Here is an 18,143-nt window from a genome sequence, read left to right as displayed (position 1 = left end):
ACCCATCATTATGAGGTTATGGGCAGAAACCACTTATAGGCTTGACATCTGTAGGGAAGAGGAAGTGTCATTAAACATACATGTTTTCATGTGCATCCAAATCCCGATAATTTGTCAGAATTGTTTCCGATATCAAATTTTTTTCTTCTTGTATATTCAGATAGAACAACTAACATGAACTCCAGTTCACCTGTAATGTAATGTACCATCTGAATGCTGTTGTTTAGGAAAGGAGGGAAGGAGCTAGTGGGTTGGATGTTTGTTGTGCGGAAGGCTGCTTTAGAAGTTAACATGGGCAGGATATGGGGATGGAACTGCCTCTGTAAAGTAAACACGGAGGTCATGAAGTCACCTGCAGAGATGACCTTTCCTGCTGCTTTACTATGCGCCTTCCTGCATGTGTGTGTTTGAGTGTAAGTGTGTGCCTGTGTGAGTGTGTGTGAGTGTGCGTGCGTATGTGCATGTGAGTGAGTGTGTTTTTGTGCCTGTCTGTGTGTGTGTGTGTGTGTGTGTGTGTGTGTGTGTGTGTGTGTGTGTGTCATTACATCTATGCAACATTATTAACCAATGCGAGATGTGAGTTTGTTTAAATCTTTGTGTTCCAGTCTCACATGTATCTCTCCGTGTATGTCCGGGTGTTTTTGGTTTTGTGTGTTTAATGTTTGTGTGTGTGTGTGTGTGTGTGTGTGTGAGTGTGTGTGTGAGTGTGTGTGTGTGTGTGTGTGTGTGTGTGTGTGTGTGTGTGTGTGTGTGTGTGTGTGTGTGTGTGTGTGTGTGTGTCCGGTCAGTGGAGGATCCCTGTGAGGAGAGGAATGGAGGCTGTGCCCAGCTGTGTGACTCCCACGGTGCACTGCCTCAGTGCAGCTGCAGACCTGGATTCACACTGTCTGGTGATGGCAAGGGCTGTGAGGGTAAGGGCTATGCAAGACACATACACACATACACACACAGAAAGACAGACGGACACCCCCCCACACACACACACACACTCACACTCACACACAAATGGTAACTATCGTATATAACACATTATATAATTCAGCACTTTGTAACTGTGTTTTGAAAAGTGCTATATAAATAAAGTTTATTATTATTATAATTATTATTATTATTATTATAATGCAACATGCACACATTCTTGCGCAGTATTTATCTTGCCAGACATTTGATGTTCGCTCAGACTGTCCTAAATGTCCCAAAGAACTGTTCACCAGCGCTTTAAGTTACGACCTGCATAAAACAATGTGTCAACATACTCTCGTAAATAGTTTGACATCATTCATCAATGACCTACAATAAGCTGGTATCTGTCTGAGCCCATCACAGCATAAGCCTTCTCTTAATGATCCTGACCTCCAAGTCAAAGTTAGGTGGCTTGATTCACGTTAGCTTGCCTTTGGACCCATGCCTGTGGCATAAAAGCTGCTTAAAGTTACAATGTGCTTTGCAATATTTAGTGTGGTGGTATGTGCTAACTATGGTCTGGTTTAAATCTGATGAGTTCAAAGATTATACAGGGGTCAGCTCTGCAGTGTGGCAGGGTCCTAGGGGCTGTGACTTAACTTCAGGGTCAAGCAGACTTATAAGTAAACGAGTCATATGAGTTTGAAAACTCATGTGAAGCACCAAAAAAAGGCTTAAACACTCAATGCCTTTGCTTCCGTCTGTACTTTTAAGCTATAAAAAGTGCAACCGTATTTGGTTTGTGTTAAACAAAAATAAGTCCACAAATCTTTACTTTCGGATGAGCTTCTTTGTGCTCCGTATCATGGTGTTAGAGAAACATGCTTGTGCAACCAATTTTTGTTTGTGTGCTCTGTTTGACATATGTATGTTGCTTTGGATATAAGCTGCAGAAAAAAACAAATAAATGACAGCAAATGTGAACATAGAGGTTATCATGTCTTGCCATAACGCTGACACGTACATCTGTCTTTGTGTATTGTCTAATCAATGTGTTTCACCTACCTGTGTGTTCCAATGAAATCTCCCCCAGACATGGATGAATGCAGAGTGGACCAGGCCAAGTGCTCCCATGGCTGTGTCAACATGCCGGGCTCCTTCATCTGTGTGTGTAACCCCGGATTCGAACTGGGTGCTGATGGCAAACAGTGCTACCGTAAGTACATCCTTATTCATGTGGTTAAATGCCTGTAAGAAATATATGCATCATTGATATTTTATGGATTATATTTTTTATAAATATAAACTATTTAAAAAAAAAAAAATCTTCACCTGTTGGACTGCTGGAAGAAATAAAACACAATGCTTTTGTGTCCATACATTTCATGCAGAGCTCATCTGTAGTACTGTTGTTATGATTCTTACTGTCAACAACAGCTTGATTACTAGCACTTAGCTAACAGATCAAGCTAAATAGCACCGTTGAGCGAGTTCATCTCCACCCTGTAGGCATTGAGATGGAGATCGTTAACAGCTGTGAGAAGGACAACGGCGGCTGCTCCCATCATTGTGAGCACAGCAATGGTGGCCCTCTTTGCTCCTGTAACCAAGGTTACCACCTGGATCAAGACAGGAAGACCTGTCTGGGTATGTGCCCTTCATTTAAATAAAATGTACCTAGCTCATCACTGTCAGTCTCCCTTTCTTGTTCTCCCACTCTCATTCTCTCTCTCTCTCTCTCTCTCTTTCTGGTTCCTTCTATCTCTATTGCTGTCTCTGTTTTTCTCACCCTCTCATTCTCTGCTGCCATTCATTTTGCTCCTTGTAAATAACGACCCTATTCTTCAACCCTAACACTAAGGGGGAAGAATAGGGTATTTCTTTAGGGTGAGTCGTTGTGTGTCAAATATTGTGGAGACTGTGAAGCTCTTTGAGACTGGGTTGAAAATAAGTTGGCCTATAGAAATAAAATTGATGGACATGACACGACTTAAACACCATGGATCCGACTCTATGTCCTCGACCCCCCCTCCCCCTCTAGACAGCGATGAGTGTGTGAATGGGGAGAGCTGCTGCAGCCAGCTGTGCAGGAACTACCCCGGGGGCTACGAGTGCAGCTGCAGTGCGGGACACAGGCCGAGCCCAGACGGCTGTGGCTGCGACGGTAAGAGACTCGGGTCTGCGGGGATGCACCACATTACACGGGAGACCGTTTAGCCCATTCTATCCGTGTTTTGTAATCCGTCTGATGTATGCAAGAGGACGTGTCAGTGTGTCAAAGGATTTGTAAAATGTGATGCATTATTGGTTGAACATAATACCGCGTATGTATTCTGTATTAGCTCGAGAATCTATGTTAACCATGTTGCGATGTTCCTTGGGTGTACATACAAAAGCATTCAAAACATATTTGAGGAGAGAGGGTCTTTATATTTACATATGAAATCGTACTTCTTGTTTTTTTGCTCAATATTTATTCTGACTTTATCCAAAACTACTGACAGTGAATACAGTAACATGTTACTTAGGAACCCCTTGTTTCCATTGTGTGTGCACCTCACCTCAGAAGTGGACCAGTGTCGGTCCCAGACCGCTGGCTGTGAGCACTACTGTGTGAACGCCTGGGGTTCGTACGAGTGTTTCTGCCGCCCAGGCTTCCGTCTAGAGCAGGACAAGCGCTCCTGCACGCGTGAGTACCCATACGATCCCTTTGGTGGACGGATTCAGCTAACAGCATCTTCCAATGCAGTCTTAGCACGGTCTATGCAAGTGAGGATCAAACTGCTAACCCCGACAGATTTGGTGCAATGCTATGATACACCAGTTTAGCTGCGGAGGATTATAGTTAACTGTGTTTTACAAACATTTTGGTTCCACGAACCATTTTGGAGTAAATTACCAAAATGATGTTCAATTCGTCATTTGTTTGTTTTTGTTCAGCTCTTTATGACAGGGATTTCGGGGAGGAGGAAGACGAAGGAGATGAAGTTGATGAAGACGTGGAGGTCCACAGGGTTCCAGGCCTGCTGTTCCGCCAGCCTCCACAGCTCCTCCAGTACACGGCAGCCCTTCACTCACCGTACAACACCGGCGGCCATGGCGGCGGGGGCCATGATGACGATTACGATAACGACGAAGAAGCAGCTTCCGCGCATGTGGGAGAACTCAGACTGGTCAGCCAAATAGGTACAGTACCGCACACGCCCGCTACGGGATAGAGAAATAGCTATGAGATCTTCATGTTGAACTACAAATGTTGCATTATGCATATTCATGTTTTAGTCATAGTAGTTTTTTTTTTATGAATTTCTTTGCTTGTATATATATATATATATATATATATATATTGTTTTTGTTATCATGCTACTGTTGAGGATGTGTGGAATACAAGCATTTCATAGCCTTTAATGACTTCAATTGTTGTTATTGTGCAGTTGACTAAGAGACTGGACACTTGGAGTTGCCTGACTTTAAACTAGTCAATTCAGTGGGTGACTCTGAACCCCCTCTCCCAGTGTGCCTGGGGGGCTCCTTCGGGCTGGACTGTGGACTGAGCTGTGACGACTGCATGAACGGGGGTGTGTGTAGTGCCGACAGAGACCGCTGTGAATGCACACCTGGATGGACCGGGACCACCTGTAATCAGAGTAAGCCCCTCTTCGGATCTGCATACAAACAAGCTATAGTTGTACTAAAACCTATGATACACACATATGCACACTACACACACACACTCAGAGAACACCATATACATACACACACACACACACACACACACCCACACACATAAGCACACTACACACACTCACACACACACACAAACACACACACACACACACACACAAGAACACCGCACACTCACACACAAACATACACACACGAGCGCACACACACGCACACACACACAGATCGGATGCCCCTTTGAGAGATATCCGTCACCATGTGGGCTATTGTAAGAAGATCTGCTGCCCGTGTCCGTGCACGTACATGCTTATGCATGCATGCGTGTGTGTCTCTAGGGCTGTGTATCACAGTCTGTCTAGGAGTCTGGTCCGTTGTTTATTGGCTCCACAACATGGAGGCACCGGGGGAATCAATCTGTCTGCTACTGGAGAAATTCCAGGGCCGAGAGCGAGAGAGACCCTACTAGACCCCGCCCCCCCCCCGCGCCCCAGGCCAAGACATCATCCAGGGATAGGAGAGAGAGAGAGAGAGAGAGAGAGAGAGAGAGAGAGACTCCCCCGTTGTTTCCAACCAGATACTTTGATGAATGGCTGCCTTTGCGCTGAACTTGATGCTCGAAATCATGAGAAGCAAACCATATGGGGATAAGGCCATTAGAAACATGACAGATCACATATTTTGGTAAACACACTCCTGTGGCACGCTGATGCATTTCTGACATGGGCCACATTGTGAGGTAAAGGAGAAGAGCAATAAGCCCCAAGGTATGGACATGGAATAGGCACAGGCCGCCAGTAAGAAGCAAAAGTACATTACAAGTACATCATCCTGGAGAATAGATCAGGGTTCTCACGGAGGTACCGTGGTTTACAGCCCTGTCCCACCTGAGCCGGCGTGAGAAAGGACCCTTTTACTGGCCATAAAGACTTACTGCTTGGCAATGTAGCAGTGATGAGAGGATTCACTCCACACAGAAGACCGTTATTGAGTATTTAAAATATAGACGGTCAAAACAGAGGTCAGGAGGGAAAATACAGGACATCATATAATTTACAGGATGTTAATAAAAAGTCACAAATTTATTACGGATAACACATGTGTCCAGTGATTCCCGGTAAATATATTTATGACCCTCGAATCAGTAGGTGATGCGATATCATCCCAGAAGATATTAATGAATATAACCACCCTTCCTTCAAGGGTAATTTGATACGGGTACAGAGACGTTTTCAAGATGTGTCGGAGATGGTGTGACATGGTCTGTGGAACAATGGAATGTTCTGGAAGGGGTCCTGAGCACAGCCTTAAGGACCGGCTGGGCCGTGTCATAACTGCTTACAAGGGCAGGGAGATTAAGCGAGAGCACACATAAGCACAGGATGAACAGTGACGTGTTCTACTCCTTTCTCTCCCTCTGGAACCTTACTCCTTCCTGAAGCAACACTTATTATTTAGTCTGTTGTCTTTTTCTCAGGGAAAGATAGCAGTCTTTGTAATTTAAATACAATGTGAACATCATATCAATTAGACCAGCCATCCACCCCATGATTCTTGCTAACCTGGGAGGAACAGGAAGTGATGTCATATGTTTATCAGTAAAACAAGCTCTACGAGATTGCCACCCCCAGGAAGGAACATGTATCTGTACCTGGTACCAATCGCACTGTTGTTCAATGTAAACATATTGGGATGATTCAATTTGCAAACAATTCTCACAATTGCAGAGGAAACCCACAATAGTAGCCCGAGGCTTTGTTTTTGCAAAGTATTGCACAATTGGAATTGTATGTTGTAGGCATAATGTCCATTGTAGTGAGAGACTTGAATTCCTCATTTGTTCTTGGTCATTCTGCCTCCAGTGAATAGCAGTGATGAAGTCTTTGACTCAGCGTGTTGTCTGCTTTGGTCCATTGATTTCACAACGCATACACAAACCAGATGATCTTCAATGGCTTTACTGATGCAAAACAAAAAATCAAAAATGTTGAAGCGAGCAAATTTGAGCATTGAACGTGCTTGGTCTGTTGTTCCACAGCCTGCCCCCAGGGGACCTACGGCCAGGCCTGTAACAGTCTGTGTCGCTGTCAGAACGGAGGCTCCTGTGACCCAGGGACCGGTAGCTGTTTGTGCCCAACTGGAGTTCAAGGCCTGTTGTGTGAAGATGGTTGGTACACCACACACACACACACACACACACACACACACAAACACACACACGGATGCATTAAGATACAAAAATAGTGAATAGAGGACAGAGAAACCTGATCATTGAGCTGACGTTTGTTACACAGGAGGGTGTAACAGTGAGTGCTGGTTCTGTCTTCTCACAGGTTGTCCAAGCGGTCACTTTGGGCGGTTCTGTCGGAGAAAGTGCAACTGTCCCAACAACGGACACTGCCACCGTGTGTTTGGATCCTGTCTGTGCTCCCCGGGACTGTACGGGCGGTTCTGCCACCTGCGTGAGTACGCTCTCTGTGTGTGGGATGTCATGGAGTCATGTGCACTGTCTGCAGGCTGATGAAACCATAACAGAAGCCAACGGTCTGATCGCTAATATTAGCCAACACCTACGGTCCAGAGACCGTGGGTCTTGAGGTAAATGTGGTTCATAAAAGTTATTGCAAAGGTTTTTTTATTAAAGATGCAGACAAACAGCTAACGTAGTTAGTAGTCATCCATACATGTTATTTTTTTATGGACAGTATGGATTCATTCATGTTATTATTACATAGAACACGTGATGAGACTGAAGTAGAAACCTGAAAGAAGATTTACAACCCCCACTTTTCTGGGAGTTATGGAACCATGCATATATGCGTTTTTTCAAGTACTTTATCAAGTACATGTCATCTGCAAAACATTGCCAGAATTAAAGCTGAAATGTATAAAAGTCTGTAAAACTAAAACTATTTAGTCTGTAAAACTATGGTTCATACCTTACCTTACCTTTAGTACGTGAAACATGGCCAGCACCGTAAAAGAAGGCCCTTTCCCTATGTATTTAATAAGTGGCCCATTCTAAGGTAACACAATGGCTCTTATTTCCATGTGATTTTACACTTATTCAAACATGCTTTTGATAATTAAATACAATTCGTACCAAGTCAAACGATTACTTAATTACACACACTACAACAACAACACCGAGAAATATTTAAAAACAAACATCCAATCAAACACCTTCTTCCTCCTCGCTCTCACAAAGTCGTTTGGAGGGGGGCACAAGGTGAGGGGGCAGCTCCCTGGGCAGCCAGTGCCCCTCCACCTTGCCCTCTATCAGGTGCATGGCCAGGGCAAACTCCTCGTTGTCCAGCATGCCGTCACAGTCCACGTCGGCCAGCCTCCAGATGTGGGCCAGCACGGAGCTGGGCAGGTTGGTGTTCACCATCCACTCCTTGGCCTTGGTGCCGCTCACCTTGCCGTCGCGCGGACACAGGCTGAAGAAGATCTCGTCGTATTTGGGCTTGTGCCTCTCCACCACCCATCCACTGCCCGGGTCTTTCTCGCCGCTCTCGTCCTCGCCGGCGGGACGTTCCTTGAAGGGATGTCTCTGGAAGTGTTCGGGCCTGAAGGTCCCCAGGAACTCCCCGTCCAGCACCCCAGGGAGGCTCTTCTTCTTGGGTTCCGGCTTCTGGAGCAGTGGCATCAACTTGGCAATGTCGGTGGACAGCAGCTTGTCCAAGGAGGCCATGAGGCTGGGCTTGAGCAGCTTGAACTTGGAGAAGTCTTGGCTCAGGAGCCGCTCCTGGAAGGCAGAGCGGTCATTGAGTCGGAGGTTGATTGTTTTTTAAAAGGGCATCACTGAAACCGTTGTCAGTTGTTAATTGTTACCTTTTGTTACTGATTCACGTGGGCACACATTGATATTTTAAGTTGACACGTAGTCAATCATATTGGAAACCAATTTATTCAAACTGAGAATAATGTAATCATACACTTAAAATTGGAGCAACTACAAAATGTGTTGCACAAGCAAGTTTCTGAAAAAAAAATCGGCAGAGTTGATTGTTAGGAGTAAAGTGTAGACAGATAATATAACATGATCTAAACACATTATATGAGACTATTGCACCAACGATGACGGTACCTGCATCTTGGTGCAGTCAGGGAAGTCCCCTGCAGGGACGCGGTGTTCCTGCTGGATCTTGGTGAAGATCACAGGGAGCTGGTAGATCAGGTTGTGCTTCTTTGAGTCCTTGCAGAAGATGCTGGGCATCTCCCGCTTCAAGTAGCCGATGATGTGTGCATGAGCCTGGGATATGCGAGGAGGAGGAGCGGGTTATGATGAGGCCGACTCAAACGACATGTTATTATTCAATGAGCAATGAAGACGATGAAGATCAATTCCTGATCAATGCACACACACAAAAGTAACCTGCACTGTATATGCCAATGACATTGACATGATTACAAACATACAAAATAGAGTTATAATACAATCGACCCAATTAAGGGTTGACATCGGAGAGATGTTTAACATCCCTTAGTTTCCCTTAATTAATCACAGAACACAAAACAGCGGCCCATCTGATTGGCCCAGAGTTCAGGGGAGATAACCAGGCTTCGAAGCCAGTGGCCCTCACCCTGACCAGGCGGGCCCTCTTCACCAGGTCGTTGAGCTTGCGCACGGCGGCGTTGCGCGGGAGGTTCCGGATGTCCGCCAGCAGGTCCTCCTCCTCCATCTCCAGCAGCTGGTAGTGGTCGCAGGCGCGCCGCGGCTCCGACCAGAAGGAGCCCACGTACACCCGCAGCACCTCGGGGGTCAAGAACACTTTGCCCAGCGACCACATGAGGGCGCCGTACATCCGCATCAGCTGCTGGGAGTCCACGCGGTCGGCCTTGTTCAGCACCACGCGCAGCTTGTCCTCGTAGCCGCGCAGGGACAGGAAGGCGCGCGTCAGTTCGTCGGAGAAGTCCAGCTTGTGGGCGTCGAACAGGAGGATGATGCGGTCCACGCGCTCGGCGAACCACCGCAGCACCGCCGGGAAGTCATATCCTGGGGAGGAGAGGGGGGTTTAGGGCTAGGGTTAGGGACTGATGTTGGAGGAGAAGAACAGGTTTTTCTGATTTAACGCATCATCACGAATGTAATGTGTGTGTCTCTCTCTCTGTCAGCGCTCCAAGACATATATGAATAATGGGGAACGAGTCCCAGTGGACCTCCAGAGTGGGAAGGTATTTTGGGGTTACACCCAGGGATGGATACGTCCATGGTGAGACAAAAAAGAACAGTGTGCCTGGCGATGAGCTTACATGAGCATATATATCCGTAGCCAACCCTTCTCATGTCATCATCGCCACCCTGTCTGCCCTGGGCTCAGACAAATCATGGCTTTGCTGAAGAAAAAGCGGTGTTCTCATTGTCCATATACGTCATACACACACTTAAACTCTTCTCTTTGTGAGTTATAAGCCAAACATTTTCCAAAGTCTTAGTCAGTGTAACTAGATATTGTTTTGTTATCTGGTTTTAGAAGTAAACCTTTAAATTCTGTTGGATAAGACGAAGGAGAAAAGTCACTTTATTGCTTTGGGTCGCCTCACCTCGACTCAATCTTCTCTTGGCCGCGGTGAGAATGCCTGGCGTGTCTATGATGCTGATGTTCTCCAGGACCTGATTGGGCAGCTGAGCACACTGAAATCTGTTGGGGAATTCCAAAGAACACAGCACCAAACCTTTTATACAGAACTCCACATTGTGGTTCACCATCGGTTTTGGTTCAATGGCTGAAACATTCCCAGCTGTGCCAAAGCTGGAGAAAGAAAATCCCAAACCATCCAAGGTTTGCTTTGGTAATCCTATGGCGGTCCAACATTCCATCACCTGTTTAGAAAGGCATTCCCGAAGGGTTCGAGGTTCCTGAAGGGCTTCCTTGGATCCATGGTGAGAGCGTTCCCAGGAATGATGCCCTCCGACTCCCCGTGCATGATGGCTGTGAAACAATCGGTGGTGGGCTCTGGCCCCACCCGGCTACCAGGGAAGTGTTGTTCTATGAGGTACCTTTAAAAGGCACATAAAACACACACACACACACACACACACACACACACACACATACACGCACACACACACACACACACACACACACACACACACACACACACACACACATAGACACACACACACACACACACACACACACCGACACACACACACACACACACATAGACACACACACACACGCACACAAATATATAGAGGCATTCTCATGATCATTTGAATCAAAACAGAAAGCCATCAAGCAATGTAATATGAAGCACACCTAACTCTATTAATCAGGTCTCATCACATGTATTAATTAATATAACAAGAAAGCAATCCTCACTTGATGAAAGTGGTCTTCCCCGTGGAGTACTGCCCCATCACCAGCACCATGGGCTTGTTGTCAAAATCTGCATCCTCATAGCTGGGCGAGTGGAAATGGCTGAAGGACGAGTGTTTCTCCACAGGCAGGAGCCTCTTGTAGTACAGGTTCTTCATCTCCTCCGTCACCACCCTCACGTCCTCCAGCGCCTGAGGGCTGTTCCTGAACCAGCGGAGAGTCATGGTGCTCCACTGCTGCTGCCGTCAAGCGTTTCCCTCCCGGGCCTGAAAGCTCTCTGTTTCTCTCTCTCGTCGATGGGTCCGGTTTTGGGCTCTGAGACGGGACTGAGCCGAGCACGATGATGCTGAGATGGAGGGAGAGAGCTGCTACAGTACCAGGACCTCACAGCTGTCTGGTGCATCCCCTGCTGTTGGACACGTGGAGGGTGGAGAGGGTGTAACTGGAGACCACAGCTGTACCTAACGAAAACAGGCCAGCGTCAGGCGGGACCGGGTGTGGTTGGGTTCACTCCTCACACGGTTTATTGCCGAGGAGAGGGACGCTCTTGGCCGGCGACTGGGTGTCGGTAGATTCCCCCAGAACCCCTTGAGCAGGCCGAGGATTGAACGGATTAGGATTGGGGGATTGCTTGCCTTGCAAGTAACACGATAGTACGATAACGTCTTTGGTATACTGTTGTTATCCTTATTCAGCCCTGTAACAACAAGCAATTCCCCCCCAAAAAAATGCATTTGATTCCATTCACCCATCCCCGGATTGAACACACAAACACTCTTAATTAAGGTCAACATAACACGACGCCTGCATAACAAGACACATGCGTGCACGTGGACGGTGCACGCATGTGTCTGACCGAGGCCTGTGCCCCGGGTTACCTCCCACAGCGTGCCCCAGGTGGACCCACGGCGCGGCCTGCTCCAGGGAATGCGACTGTGACCTGCAGCGCTCCAGCGGGTGTGATCCCAGGAAGGGGGCGTGTTGGTGCAAGGCCGGATACAGAGGCCCGCGGTGCCAGAGTGGTAAGCTCACGGCTCCCCTGACCCCCCCCCCCCCTCCCGACTGTTTCCGACCCTTACCGCCGTAGCGTTGAAAGAATGATATAACTTATCAATGAATTACCACATCTGCATCAGCAAGAGGCCATCTTGGTGCTGGTGATGGTTAAGGCATCGCAGGTGAACAAGCTCTGTGTGTTTGTTGATGTCATGTGAGTCCTTTGGTTGTACTCGATTTTTTTAATCCTTGTGTGTGTTCTCAGCTTCACTTTTGCCGTGTCTTCACAGAGTGTGAGCCGGGCTCCTTTGGGCCCGGCTGTGAGCAGCGGTGCGAGTGTCCAGGTGGTGGGTCATGTGACCGGGCGAGCGGGGAGTGCGAGCGGAAATGTCCGGCAGGACTACATGGGGACAAGTGCCAACTGGGTGAGGTTCACTGGTGTGTTGATTCATTGAGTTACATGGGTTCGAATTGTTACATATTGTCTTTTGGTCCTGCTATTTTCTCATCAACTGCGGCCATTCAAGGAATATGTTACCAAGTGAGAAGATATATCCAATATATGTACACTATATTTTGAATTCACATGCATGCACACACAAACAAACACACACACACACACACACACACACACACATACACACACACACACACACACACACACACACACACACACACACACACACACACACATACACATGAATAGGCATGAACACTATAAAGGGAGAGCTGCAGAAAAGCACTGAGTTGATGTTCCTGTATTCTTGTATGAAAGTTCAACAATGGAAAACAAGTATGTGTTGGTCTCATAAGACCTCTTCTGGCAGCTTTGTTGGCTGATAGAACAAAACAGTGAGCCAGCTTTCTCTCTCTCTCTCACACACACTCTCACTCTGTAGCCCAGCCTCTGTTAAGCCCACATAACTTAATGTCCCTCTGGGATGACCTAACCTTAGCCTTCTGCTTCTACAAAACGCTTACCATTAGCTTTCACTGGGTTCCGTTCCCTTAGTGTTCTTTATCTTGTGTTTAGACAAGAATCATTTATTTAAATGCTACTCCAGAGTTTATTGGCATCAACCTAACTATTTGTAAGAAGCTCCCCATTCTAAATCAATTATTGTGTTTTTTTTCGGTCTTGGCTTGGATTCTAGTGCATTGTGTTGCATCGCTCTCTGCTGTACTGTGACCATTTGGGCCTACTAATTAACTCAGATTCCCTTGTTTTATATTTCAATGGTGTTTGATTGTGTATACAGAATGTGTTTTATTAGTTGTATTAGTGATATTCATGTGTGTTGTGTAGACTGCAATGCAGGACAGTTTGGGGAGAACTGCAGTCTGAGCTGTGACTGTGGCGGCTCCTCCTGTGATCCTGTGACTGGACTATGTGACTGCCCTGCTGGGAAGACAGGCCCGTCCTGTCAGAAAGGTAACTATAACCTAAGCAATAAACTAATGATGCTTATCGTTCTTGATACTTTTGACATGATCTGATATCCCCAGGTGTAATCCCTTTATTTTGCTAAACCAATAAGAATGGTAATGATTTAATACAAATACTGTCATCAATAACTTGTTTGTTTATTTTTCTTTGCAAAAGCTAGGGGGCTGAAAGCAGGGTCAGACTGCATATTTATTGTTGTTCGAGTAGAAACAATCTCAAGAATTTGAGCACATATGGGAGAGTTGCACAATAAGGCAAAATCCAAAACAATACACATGACTCTGTAGATACTTTCATATTTAAAAAGCATACCTTTCAATTCCAATCAATAGATACCCTTTCCTCTTTCCACAGACTGCCCAGATGGTTTCTGGGGGTTGAAGTGCCGGTCACTTTGTAGTTCCTGTGAAAACGGAGGTTCTTGCAACAAGCAAACTGGGGTCTGTGATTGTCGACCAGGCTTTGCTAGAACGCTCTGCCAAGACGGTGAGTTTGTTAAGAAACACATCAAAAAAGGGGAAGCAGATCGCAAATATAATAACATTTTATAAAATACCACGATTCATGAAAATGCTGCCAAAGAACATGATGGACGAACCACTGTGAAAGTGTTTTCATTGGAAATTTGGCACGAGGAAGTGATTGATATCATTACAAAACATTGTTTACATCTAATTTGAGGTCTGCTCTAGTGCAGACTGTTTTTTGCTACTTACTTTCTGTGGAAAGTGCTATAAGCTTTGTCTAATCAACAGAGTATCCCGAGGCTATCATGGATCATGTTGTCTAATGCTCCTACCAGTCCTGTTCCATTTGTAACCCTTGGACAATCTGTCCGTCCTCCTGGCTAACTAGTGACTGCACAATGTGCAATATAAGGGGCTACTCTTGTTTTATTTTAATTTTGCATAGTACAATTGTTTTAAATTCATGTTCAAGTCAAGTCTGCATAATATTTTCTTATTTTGCATTATTCTCTTTTTCTTGTTTCCACAGTGTGTGAGGCTGGTCACTGGGGCCTTGGTTGTGCCAGTAAATGCCAGTGTGGAGAAAACTCGGCGGGCTGTGACCCTGTAAGCGGTCTGTGTTCGTGTGATGCTGGCTACACTGGAGACAACTGTGAACAAAGTAAGATGTTTAACTTATGTTGTAGTGTTGGGAATGCTGCCATCTAGTGGTGGATGATCATTACAGCCTATTTGCTGACTGCAAAAATGTTTCTTAAAATTACTTTAGAATCCAATGAAAACTTGAGTCGTGAATATACATAATTAAATTATACTATTTAGTAATTTAGCTGACACTTTTATAGAAAGCAGCTTACAGTTAATTCACATACAGGTTGTCCAACTTTTGCCAACGATGCCTAAATCCATGCTGTGGACTTCGGGAATTGAACCCAGACCAATTTTGCCATGCGTAGAATACGCTAGCCACCACATTGTCCTGTCCCCCACATTTAGTAATTTGGGGTCACACTTTGTATGGAAAATGAGTTATACATGCAAGGCTAGGAACAATCAAAGCTAGCAATCAATATTACACTGAAGACTACTCAAAAATGTACTATTACTATAACTATTACTTTCTAGATTGAGCAGCTCAACCTCAAAGTGAAACACCTTAACTATGAGGCCTATCGTGTCCGTAATATTTTGATATACAGGTCTCATAGAAGTGAAATCGTATAATTAATCAAGAAGTTTCGAATGCACAATCTCTGTACATGATTTCCCCTTAGAGCCACACGGTCTTCAGCGACTCTCTTGTTCACTGAATGCCTCTCCACCTGCCTCATGTTTTGGTCTGAGACAAACTTGAGGTGAAGCATTCAGCCTTCAGGGCAGAACTTTTCTAACACTTTGGTCTGAAATGGATATGGTTAGCTGAATCATAGAAATAAGGTGTTGGGTCTGAGCCCAGAGGGTGGCCGTTACATGTGCAGTAATGTGAGTTCTCCCGTGCAACAGTAGTTTATGTCTGCTGGGTATCTAGTTCTCAAACTGGCCTTAAAAAATAGAGTCAATCCATTGGCGCTACACTGTAGTGGCCCCGTGCTCCTCGGATAGGGTTAAATGCAACAATGGATCAAATTTCAGCCATGGATCCATAACAACAAAATTAACTTCCATTTGACTAAACTTCAGAAAAAAAAAACACAGATGCAGAGTGTATTTTGAAGTTGTTGTGGCATTTTCTGAGTTAGTTGAAAAACAAAAGCCATAGACTTTTAGCTTCCTTTTTTATTTATATTTTTAGGGTCCTCGGAAAATCTGACCTCTTGTTTTGAAACCATTCTGTTAGATTAGATAACATCATCTATCAAACATAAGAAATAAGAGCAGAGTATGTCCAGACCACAGATCTAAAGAGGCCCACCATTTCATATTTGTTTTGCCATATGTAGCACCATTTTCGCATCATTTGTCCTAGTGTGTTTGACTGAAAAATCACCAAAATACAATTCAATATTTTCAAATCTGGCTGGGCCCCATTTGCAGTAAAATGTTTTTGCACTAAACTAAATGAGGTGTTGACATTTTTAAGGTTGGTTATTTCTTTGGTGAGCCATGAATGATTGCTAGCTACTCACAAATGATAACAAGTGTAGGTTTACTCAAACTATGCTGCTGCAACAGAGTGAGGTGGAGGAAGGAACGGATGAATGTACTTTCAGGTAGGATTGTTTTGTCCAATCCTGCTCCATTAAAAATAATAATATGTCAAAAACGATTATAGCTTTTAAATTGTATTTAAATGTTTTAATAATATGATTAAATAATAAACATTTTTTTTAGATGAAAAGAGGACCTTTATTTCTTTGCACCTTTTAATAGCCTATACCGAGGAAATAACTTCAACCTTCTATTGAAAAATGTATCTGTTTTTATCAGCGTATAATACTGATTATGCTGTCATAGACAGGCTATGCTTCCAAAGCCAATTTATAATCTATCTTGACTTGGTATTTGTATAACTGCCATAATTTTCGATGTCCTCTGGAGGGCGACATTCCTCTGATTAAATTATGCTTTGCGCTGAGTATGTTATGGCCAAGTTTGTCCCATGTACGTCTGTCGACTCCTAGGATATCCAATACACTTCAAAGCAAGCAAGCCAAAAGTTGTGCAGTTGAATTTCCAAAATCTCCTGTACTCTTTGTATGATCTTCTCATGGAAAGGACGGTTCCGTCCTGTTCGGTAATGACAGCGCAGCACACAAAGCCCTCCAGACATGTTTCCAGAGTACAAAGACACACCGACGGCGCTCACTTAGTCCTGACAACCTGACGTATTGTATCTTGATTTTTCGGATCTTTTTTGACGAGAAGTGGTCTCATGTTATTACAAGGTGAAAGATTTACCGTCACCGTACCACCAGCCGCAGAAAGTTAACCACCTTCGCGGCACACGGGCCGCACTGTAAATCACGCGCGCGCGTCCCACCGGAGCGTCGCTTCGTATCCCTAGTCATAACACCTTAATGGCCCAGGACGCAGACCTCGTTCTGATTGGCGGGGGTCTGCCTTGGAGACTAGGGGGGCTATTGGTCTGGCTTTTTTTTTTTTCATTTTTTAAGGGCCCTTTTTTTGCCCCATAGAAACAGCGGTGTCCTGTTTCTATGCAGTCTTCTGCAAGGGCCTCTTGGGTCAGGAGTAGCTATAGGAAGGAGGCCTGCACATCTGACTGCTGACTGTTGAAACTGTGACTTTCAACAGCTAGACATTCTGTTATACTTTCCTTTCAAGTTCAATGGGCACCATCGGCTGGTACCAGCCTTTTCAATTTTTAACATAGGCCTATCCCTTCCCCACGTAGAATAATGATGACCAAAATTGGCACATGCCTGCTGTGACATATTGTTTTCGTCACTGACTTTGAGGATGAAAAGGTTTTTTTTCTCCATACTGCAACGTACCATTTACACGGCTACTTCCTGTATGTCAGCCGCATTGTATTCTTCTGAATTGATATTTGCATTTTTGTTATTTTTGGTAACATCCCGAAAAATAAATGACAGACCCTATTCATAATCTCTCCAAAGCCAAGTCTTTATACACTGCTAAAGCTTATATATTTGGACTGTCATTGTACTGGCAGCCCCCTATAGTCGATAGGCGTTGACGTGCTCCAGTAAGCCATAGATGCTTCTGGGTATCCTGTCTATGCTCTCTAACTCTGTGGCCTGCTCTCTCCCTGGCTGTGTGGTCCCAGGTCTTGCTTTATAGGCTGACAGCCGTGGCTCTTTCACAACCAGGGATCTGGAAGTAATCCCCCATGTCTTAAAGAGCTCATTTGGGCCAGAGATGCAGTCTCTCTTGGTGATGGCACACTGTGCGTGCGTGTGTGTGTGTGTGTGTGTGTGTGTGTGTGTGTGTGTGTGTGTGTGTGAGTGTGTGTGTACTGGTGGTGGGTCCTACCTATAAACAAAGTCGCAGAGAAAAAAAGGCAACACTTAAAACACAAGCAAAACCCTGGGCAAATATCAAAAGACGGATTACTGCACTGTTTTGGAGATGCGATCTTGTTGCCCCCTACTGTTGTACACAAGTAATAAACATTGTTATGTTTAAACCGGTTGATGTGTAATGTTTATGAAAATATGAAATAGCAGATCCAGACAGAGAAAATTCACATTGTAGTGAATATATTTATCTTTTTATTGAAATTAGGGTTAGGGTTTTTATAATCACATGTACTTAAGAGAAGTTAAACAAAATGTATGTTCTCCTGCTGAAAAAAATCCTCCAGGTCATCTCTGCGGTGTCCATAATAGAGCAGAAATCCCC

The 18,143-nt window shown here is 45.0% G+C and overlaps 2 protein-coding genes across 2 annotated transcripts in view; one reads left to right on the top strand and one right to left on the bottom strand.

Annotated features, from left to right (window-relative positions):
* The window catches only part of egfem1 (EGF-like and EMI domain containing 1), a gene marked incomplete at both ends in the record, with an annotated part of 50,858 nt that overhangs the window by 19,171 nt on the left and 13,544 nt on the right, over positions 1-18,143 (top strand). Inside the window, 14 exons of the mRNA XM_079731738.1 lie at positions 789-911; positions 1,997-2,119; positions 2,413-2,550; positions 2,945-3,067; positions 3,470-3,592; positions 3,844-4,089; positions 4,419-4,550; positions 6,623-6,751; positions 6,918-7,046; positions 11,798-11,932; positions 12,197-12,331; positions 13,213-13,338; positions 13,708-13,839; positions 14,350-14,481. Coding sequence (XP_079587864.1) covers positions 789-911; positions 1,997-2,119; positions 2,413-2,550; positions 2,945-3,067; positions 3,470-3,592; positions 3,844-4,089; positions 4,419-4,550; positions 6,623-6,751; positions 6,918-7,046; positions 11,798-11,932; positions 12,197-12,331; positions 13,213-13,338; positions 13,708-13,839; positions 14,350-14,481 — 1,926 coding nt within the window. The remainder of the gene's footprint in view (positions 1-788; positions 912-1,996; positions 2,120-2,412; positions 2,551-2,944; positions 3,068-3,469; positions 3,593-3,843; positions 4,090-4,418; positions 4,551-6,622; positions 6,752-6,917; positions 7,047-11,797; positions 11,933-12,196; positions 12,332-13,212; positions 13,339-13,707; positions 13,840-14,349; positions 14,482-18,143) is intronic.
* On the bottom strand, positions 7,760-11,134 carry LOC307072438 (EH domain-containing protein 2-like; the record flags this gene model as incomplete). Its single annotated transcript, XM_079731739.1, has 6 exons — positions 7,760-8,332; positions 8,675-8,839; positions 9,171-9,583; positions 10,132-10,229; positions 10,412-10,588; positions 10,914-11,134. 6 exons carry the CDS (start codon positions 11,132-11,134, stop codon positions 7,760-7,762), a joined length of 1,647 nt encoding a protein of 548 aa, XP_079587865.1.

This window comes from Pollachius pollachius, assembly GCF_949987615.1.
Source record: "Pollachius pollachius genome assembly, chromosome: 3".
Taxonomy (NCBI): Eukaryota; Metazoa; Chordata; class Actinopteri; order Gadiformes; family Gadidae; genus Pollachius; species Pollachius pollachius.
This window is presented reverse-complemented; position numbering and strand designations above follow the sequence as displayed.